This window comes from Rhinolophus ferrumequinum, chromosome 12, assembly GCF_004115265.2.
Source record: "Rhinolophus ferrumequinum isolate MPI-CBG mRhiFer1 chromosome 12, mRhiFer1_v1.p, whole genome shotgun sequence".
NCBI classification, from domain to species: Eukaryota; Metazoa; Chordata; class Mammalia; order Chiroptera; family Rhinolophidae; genus Rhinolophus; species Rhinolophus ferrumequinum.
The window spans coordinates 83,185,103-83,193,185 of NC_046295.1; the positions used below are offsets into that span (position 1 = coordinate 83,185,103).

General features: G+C 63.5%; 1 protein-coding gene across 1 annotated transcript; it reads right to left on the bottom strand.

Annotated features, from left to right (window-relative positions):
- Positions 1-274: 274 nt before the first annotated feature.
- On the bottom strand, positions 275-6,615 carry ENTPD2 (ectonucleoside triphosphate diphosphohydrolase 2). Its single transcript, XM_033121973.1, has 9 exons — positions 6,349-6,615; positions 4,835-4,952; positions 4,003-4,153; positions 3,646-3,805; positions 3,338-3,565; positions 2,649-2,903; positions 2,453-2,572; positions 1,381-1,515; positions 275-1,274 (listed from the first exon to the last, which is right to left on the bottom strand). Exons 1-9 carry the CDS (start codon positions 6,463-6,465, stop codon positions 1,071-1,073), a joined length of 1,488 nt encoding a protein of 495 aa, XP_032977864.1. The 5' UTR covers positions 6,466-6,615; the 3' UTR covers positions 275-1,070.
- Between the last annotated feature and the right edge of the window lie 1,468 nt (positions 6,616-8,083).

Here is an 8,083-nt window from a genome sequence, read left to right on the forward strand (position 1 = left end):
AGCGGGAGAAGCAGCCAAGACCACGCCTTCCCATCTTCCCACGCTGCAGAAAACAGTGCATAGGGGAGGGGCTGCAGGAACAGCAGGTGAGGGCCGGCTGATGTTTTTGGGGGATGTAGAAAAGCACCCAGCCAAGAGACGAGCGCTGTCCCTGTGCGCTAGCTAGGCTTGGCTTAGAGCCAGGTTTTGCACAAGGTTCATCTGTCGGAGCAACGGGGCCCCGCATCCCTCCTGGCCCCTGATATCAACACTGCCCACACACCTCCTGTTGAGGGTTTGCCCCTCCACCAGTCTCTTCGAGCACCGACTGGACCCTAGCACCTCCAGAGCCCACGACCTCCGCTCTTCCCGGCCCCAGGCCAACTCCAGGCGAGCAACCAGCATCTAGGCTGGCCTAGGACACTGACGCAGATCTAGGGGTGCTGCAGGGGTTGTGCCAGCTCGAGAAGTCTCAAGCGACTCAGAGACTCTCAGGCCAGCCATCTGGCAGCGACTCCAGGCCACGAAGGTGGGTGGAGCAGGGAAGCGGGGTCCGCACCGCCCCAGGTCTGGACCCGGGCCTGCATGACCAACAGAGTTGTGGGGAGGGAGGACAGGCAACAGTAAAGGTGCCCCACCCCATGAACATTGTCTCCACCGCTCTAGGAAAAACTTTTTATTACAAAATTTTACAAGTAGGCACTGGGCTGGCTCCCAGCCTGTGGGCTCTGGCCCGCTCCCCAACACAGACCCGGATGGTGGTGGGCGTCTCTGAGGGCCCCAATTATCAGAATAAAGGCTTCACTTCCTGGAGACCCAGTCCTGCAGTCACAGGCTAAGGACTGCGGGGTGTCTAAATCGCCCACCCCCAATAGGAAGAGGAGGAGCACGAGGCCTTGAAACGGAGCCCAGGCTGGAGGGGGCTGAAGCGGCTGTTTTCTGTTCCCTTCGCCCACTTCGGGCCCCCTATGGGCATGGGCGCTAAAATCCGGTCTCGGTTTCGGGGCTGCATTCGGGACAGAGATGCTGAGGGTTTGGTGGGGTAAGGGATGGGAGTAGATGGGGCTGGGGCATCTGCCCCAAGCCAGTCCCTAGATGGCGCTCGGCGACTTGGCGGAGCGCGCCTGGCGCAGCAGCAGGACAACCGCGGCCAGGAGCAAGACGGCGAAGAGCACGAGGAGGACGACCCAGGAGCCGAAGTCCGTGCCCTTGCGCAGCTTCGGCGTCTCGGCGGGGATCAGGTTGGTCAGGTTCAGCATGTAGCCGAGCGCCCAGCCGACCGCGGTGTCCCCCGCCTGCAGGTGAGGGGCATGGCCTCAGCCTCCGCGAAACCCTGGAGGCCCCGCCCCATCGCACTGGGCCCCGGCCCTCTCCGCACCGGGCCCACCAACCAGCTCCCACCTTCTTCTGGAAGGTCACCCCGCCAAAGGCGCGCTCGTCGAAGCCGTAGCCCCGACTCAGCAGCTGCTGCACGAACATGGCCCCGGCGCAGTAGTCGGACAGGCGGGCTCCCTCATTCGGCGCCCGAGCCTGCAGCTGGGATGCAGGTGGGAGAAGGTTGGGCCTGCGGCTACCAGGAGGTCTTGGCCCCAGCCGGAGGTGTGGCCAGCGGTGTGCTCCTCCCCCCTCTCCCCGCCCCCCTCAACAAACACTCGGGCAATGTCGGGTAGAAAGACTGGGGCCGAGGGGGCCACCACCAGGCACGGCTGTTCCTCTAGGATGGCAACGAGCACCTGTGCCTGGGAGGTGGACTTGGAGGCCTCGGTCAGCAGGGATGGCCACCCAGGGAGCAGAGGGCTGCAGCAACCTTGGCCCCCGGTCAGGGAATAGGAGAAGCTCCAGGTCTGAGCTTCGGCCGCTGGGCTTGCTTCCTGCCCCCCACCTCCGGGTCTGCCTGCTACTAGACACAGACAGGACAGGGGCCTGCATCACCACCCGAGCCCACAGACACGCGTGTTTCTCCCACAGTCTCTGGTGGGCACCTCACTCTCTACAGGCCATAAGTCCTGCATCTGCCTTTATTTGGCACCAGTGCTTGCTAGTAGCAGAAGCCAGAATTCTGCAACTTCTCGTTAAGTCCTCACTCTCCCACCCCCCCCCCCGCCCTGCCAATTCTACCTGCTAAGTCCTGAGTCCTTCTACTTCTCCACCCTCCCCACCTGTCTGCTACCCGCTCCCCACAGTCACAGAGGTGTTGCACTGGCCGTTCCGCTGCTGTCTAGGTCTTGCTTCTAGGGTCAGGCCTCAGGGAGGCTTCTGCAGCCCTGTCTTGTCAGGCTCCCAGTCTCTGCTGCAGCCCGGCCACTTTTCAAGTCTTGACTCCTGGTGTCTATCCCACCCCCGAATCCGCGCTGCAGTGGGCGCTCTGAGAGGCCCAGGTTCTTTCTCCTTGTAGAATAGATGAGTGACTGGGAGGCGTGAGTGGCTGGCTAAGCCCTCCTGCGAAGCGCTGGAGGAGGGGAGCAGGCCTTACCTCACTCCATGTCTGGTTGCAGAGGGTGAGTGTGGCATCCTCCAGTTGCTTCATGGTTGCCACGGGCAACCCCATCACAGTCCTCAGGAAGTCCACGGTGTAGAAGAAAGCAGAGAAGCCCTGCAAGGGGGGTAGTCACACTGTGTCCAGACCCCCGGTGCTGCAGGGCAGCGGCCCCACCTCGCCCCTGACTCACAATAAAGTTCCCAGCGACAGGGGGCTGGAAGATGCTGTTGAAGGAGCATTGGGAGAAGCGGCAGGAGGAGAAATTGAAGAGCCCCAAGACGAGGCTGCGGCAGAGGGCAGGGTTGCTGCTCCCCGACAGGTGGACCCTGCTGCTGCTGTTGAAGGTCTGGGGCCTCTGGGCCATGGTGCATGGTGACTGATACACGTCTTGGAGCAGCACTTGGGTGGAATAGCCCGTTGGCCAGCAGGGGTGGAAGCTGTGGGCCTGGGGCAATAATGAGGGTATTGGTTGCACCACCCCATCCTAGGATCCTAGGAGGGCCTCCCCAGAGGACCAGTCTGATGAATCTCCCACAAGTCCCACTTGGTGACATCACTTCTGTGCTCAGGAGCAATCCATGGCTCCCCATTACCTGCTGGGCACTCCAGCCTCACTGAGATCTGCCCCTGGTCCCCCTTTCTCCCCAGCTTGGCACTCACCAGGCCCACCCCCAGCCACTGAGCCTTTGCCCATACTGGATCCCTCCCCATCTGTCCTTTCAGCTGATTAAAGCCGACTTTGGTTCCTACTGCCTGGAGAAGCCCTCCTCAGTCTGGTGCCTGCCATCCAGGCTCTGCTCTGTGCCCTTGGCCCCATCCCTTCTTGACCCCTCCCTCCAGGGGCACAGTGGTATGGGTGGGCTGGGGGTGCTGGGGCACCTGCAGTGCACTGGCCAGCAGCCTCTGGAGGACCTGGTCACGGCCATAGCAGAGGAAGCTGTGGGTGTAGACGCGGTACTGCTGACCGTAGAGCCGCAGCTGGACCTCATTGGCTGGATCCTCAGCTGGGCTGGCCGTCTCGAAGGTGATCTGTGTGGAGGCGCCCCCCAGGTCCATGGCCCCCAGCGTCCCCTTCCTTGGCCGGAACCACCGGCCCACCCAGTCGTACTGTGAGGAGTGGAGGTTAGAATGAGCCGGTGGGTGGGTGCCCACGCCCCCTGGTTCACAGGGCTGGCCAGCAGGCCCACCTTGATGAAGTTCTCCAGCAGGTAGTTGGCGGTCACCCAGCCAAATACTCCCTCGTCCTGGCCTGAGAGGATGCGGGCACCACGGAAGTCAAAGGGGTACTGGGTCAGCTTCTGCGTCACAGCTGCGAGCACGCTGGCTGAGGCCTTGGGACTGGTGAGGCTGCGATATAGGGTGGACTCTGAGAGGCTCTTCCCAGGTGGCCATGATCCTGCCGCTGAGGTACATGGTGACTGCCTGGCCAGCCAGGACCGTCCCAGCCCAGGGCTGCTTGCTGCTGAGGGCGTGTGGGCCCCGCCCTGTGCTGAGGCTGCTGTGGGGACCCAGGGCCAGCCAGGTCAGGGCACGGGCACACTCACTTGAGCAGGCGCATGCCCGCGGTGGCTCCCAGGTAGAGGGGCGTGCCCATGTGTCTATCCCTGGGCACGTCCCGGAGCGCCTGGTCCAGGCATTCAGCAAGACTCTGACCAGCCCCAGAAGGGTTGTTGGCATAGCTGGAGATGCCCCCACCTAGAGGGAGGCAGCGAAATGGACCCAATCCTATGGGCAGCACCTAGGCGGGCCATAGACCAGTAGGCCTGGAGCACTTGGGCTCCCAAACCAGGTGGCAGCTTAGACACACCTTCCCAGCTTAAGCCCTCAGAGACACCCAGTTCAGTGACAGACCAAGGGGCCCACCCACATGCCACCCAGAGTCTCTGAGGCTGCTGCCTGCATAGTGGGTGTGTACACAGGTACTAGAACAAAGCACTGGGCATTGTCAACCTGGCCTAGCCTCCCAGGGGGCCTACATGGGTGTGCCTACCAGCTCCTCCGAGTTCTGAGGCTCAGAGAAGGCGAGGGACAGCCAGTGACACAGCTTGGTTGGGGGAGAATGGGGACAGGGGTAGATGGCAGGAGCCTCCTGCCCTGTCTGGGGTGTAGAGGCCAGTCTTGGGCCAAGCAAGACCCAAACCTCCCAATCAATACCTGGGTCTTTCTTTCTAGAATGGAAGCCCCACCGAGGCCCAGGGGCCCAGCCTCTCTTTTGGGGGCTCCTGCAGCTCCTGCTTGGAGCAGGCCCCACCGGGCAGCAAGCAGAGGGGCCTGACTGCTTGGCCTGCAGAGACAAAGGCTGCAGAGGGCCCCTGAGGCCCTACAGTGAGTGTGTATCCAGATCAGGGAGGACCTAGTGCTTGGGGGAACACTCACCGCGCACGTCACAGGAGCTATGCTGGCCCACAATGCCAGTGTCATTCTCCTTGTCCGTCGGCCACTTGTAGATGAACATGGATGTGTGGGAAGAGCCAGCGTCCAGGACAATGCCATACTGGGGGTGGAGGCGGGGGGGGGGCATGAAGGCCATGCCCTTTGCCCCTTCCCCCTCCAGCCCCCATCCCACCTTATGGCAAGGTTGGAAGTTCTGAGGCTCAGAGAAGGCGAGGGACAGCCACAGTGACACACCTTGGTTAGGGGGAGAATGGGGACAGGGGTAGATGGCAGGAGCCTCTCCTCCTCTGAGGGCAGGAGCCTTCCTGGCAAGGACAACTGAGGGCTGTGTCAGGGTCAGAGGGTCCCAGGATCACCCTTGGAACCATGCTCCGGGAGTGGCGCCCAGCTGCAGGCATCCTCTGCGGCTAGCTCTTCCTTCCTACCCCATCCCAGTCTCTCTGACCTCAGCCCAACCTGAGGAAGTGGAGTCAGGACCTTGGGAGTAGGCTGGGAAAGGCTGAGTGTGGACCTCTCTCTGGTCCATGCTGGCCCTGCTCGAAGCCACCCCCTCCCTAGGCCTCAGGGCCAGGGCCAGAGTGAGCTCTGTCCTGCAGAGCTGGGGCGCTGGCCAGGCAGGCCTTCCTTGCAGGTTGGGTGAGATCAGCACCCAGTTTGCAAGTGCTGTTCTCTAGCACCCGCCACCCAGGGCCTGGATTCTAACAGGAAGAGCCATGCTGGAGAACAAGCCCTCCTGAGCCCCTGGAGGGGGGCCACTCCAGTCCTCCCCCTACCAGGGAACTCCAGCCTATCCACCTGCCGGACCCGTGCCAGGTGGTCACCCTTGGCTACAGAGCACCCACCCCTGCAAACTCCCATCCTGGGCTCTTGGGACTTAGAGCACCCAGGCACACACACCAAACCTCCCCCCAACCCCTCAAGTCCAATAAATGGTTAAGGGAGCCAACTGGACTCCTGGAGGCCGCGCCTGGCCTAGCCCACCCCAACCCCTTTAGGACCAGCGGGCTCTGCCCCCCAAGCCCCACCCCCTACCCACCCGGACAGTTCTCCCTCGAGGGCAGCGCCCGTACTGTCTGGACCACGGGGAGGTGGGAAGGGTTCCCTTGGACCCTGGATCCTGTCTGGTCCGAAGCCGAGCCAATGCTCCCCTGGGGACCGCGCGGCTCCAGCCAGAGCCGAGAGACAGCCTCTCGGCCGCACCCATGACAGGCTCCGCGAGCGGAGGAGTTCCCGGGACTTCTGCCTCCAGCTCAGCGTCGCCCCGGAAGCGCCGCCGCCGGGTAGACGGGACGGGAGAGGAACTCCTGTGGCCCGACTCCACCCTGCCGGCCGAGAGCTGAGCACGCGGGCCGGGATTCCACCTTGCCCGGTCCGGAGCGGAGCGCGGCTGCGGGTCTAGGGTAGTCACTCCAGCGCAGCCTGGCCCTGCGCGGGTTCCGAACCTTCCGGCCCGGGCCCGCTCCTCCCCAGACCGCGCTGGGTGCCGGAGCATGCACCTTGAGGGCGGGCGGCTCCCGGATGTCGCGGGTTGGGATACACAGCAGCAGGAGGCCGGTGAGACCCGCCGCAGCCAGCAGCAACGGCGGCAGCAGCGACAGCACCTTCCTGGCCATCGGTGGCGCGCGGACAGACGAGGCGCTGATGGAGGGGTGGCAGGGAGCCGGGCGGCCGAGGTCCCGGGCTGCGGGATAGGCTCCCGGGGCGGGGCACGAACCGGCACCGGCCACGCCCACTGGTGGCCGCCCCGCCCACAGCCCTCCAGGGCCGGCTTCTGGGAGCGCAGGTGAGAGAAGCAGGGGTGACTCACTCTGCCCTCCCAGCTCCCAGGTCGCGCGGCCTGGGCACCCTGAGACAATTGCCTATGTACTCTCCTTCCTGTTCACTCACCCCCAAGAACTCATCCTCTCTGACCTGTTCCTTTGACTCAAAGGGCTGGCCTACTAGCGTCTGGACACTGGGGGTTCCACTAGGGCAGGGCCTAGAGAACCCCCCCGCCCTCTCCAGGAGGGGTCGTGGTGTGGCTCTGGAGGAGGAGGCAGGAGGCCTGGCATGGGTGGGGGCTGAGCTGGGCTGGGTGGGCTCTGGGGCAGGCTTGCTCAGAGGGTCATGTGGCTGGAGAGCCCTTCTTCTCCTGCCCGCTCCTGAGGATAGAAGGCACTGCCAACTACACGAACAACGTGGTTTCTGGGCTGGGTCCCTGTCATACCCTCCCTGCCAGAAAGGGCTAGCCAGCCTGCCGGGCTGACCTGGCCCTGGGCTGCGTGGCAGAGTGCCTTACAGGTCAGTATCTTACAGGCCCCAGACACAGAGCTGGCCCAGGCTGGGCCTGCCATTGAGGTGCTGGGAGTTCAAAGCTGAGCAGCCAAGCAGTATTGAAGCCAGACCTATGTCACACAGCCCCAGTACCAAGGTGACAGGCAGAGAAGCGCAGCATGGCCACAGTCACACCAAGCCCAGAAACCTCCGGGCTCAGGGCCTGCGCCATCCCTGCTGCCTCCTTTGCTGCGGTGGGGGGTCAGAAGCTTCCCAAGGAGGGGAGCAGGAAGAGGGTCCTCTGTGCACAAGATAAGGCCTCATCCTGGAGATAAGGGAGAGGGTCCCCCAGGCCAGGCTTGTCAGCACACTGGTCCCTGAATGCTGGCTGTGGTGGGCAAGTGGTCAGCTGGCTCCAGACCCCAGCTCTGCCCCTCCATCCCACAAAATGTCTGGTTTCTATGCTTCGACTCCTCCCCCCATGTGCCCTGTGTGCCAACTTGGCCAAGCATCACCCCTTTCCCTGACCACTGGCCACGCCCACTTCATGACCTGGCAGAATGAGAATTCCAGCACCAAGAACCCAGCGGGACAGCAGCAGGGAGCCATGTGGCAAGACCACCCGGGAGTGCTAGCGATGGGTAGGGCAAAAAGAGCAGCATTTGATGGGGGGCAGGGTCTGGGCAACACCCTGGCCGGTTGGAACCGGCAGGGACAATGGGGCTGGGATCACTGCCCAGGCTGAGGGTCTGGTGTCACAGGCCCAGCAAAGGAGTCTTTCTTCCAGTTGAGGACCCCGACGGGAAGGGTGGGAACCCTGGGAGGTCACTCAGCCTCTTCAAGGCCCCGTTGGCTGGGCCCCAGCAGAGAGCCTCTGGGTGGGGCCCTGTACTGGGCTCCAGGCACCGGTTTCCCGCCACCACTCCTCCCTTCCCCCCCCCAGGTCCTTTCTTCCACCCCAGAAAGCCCAAAGGAGGG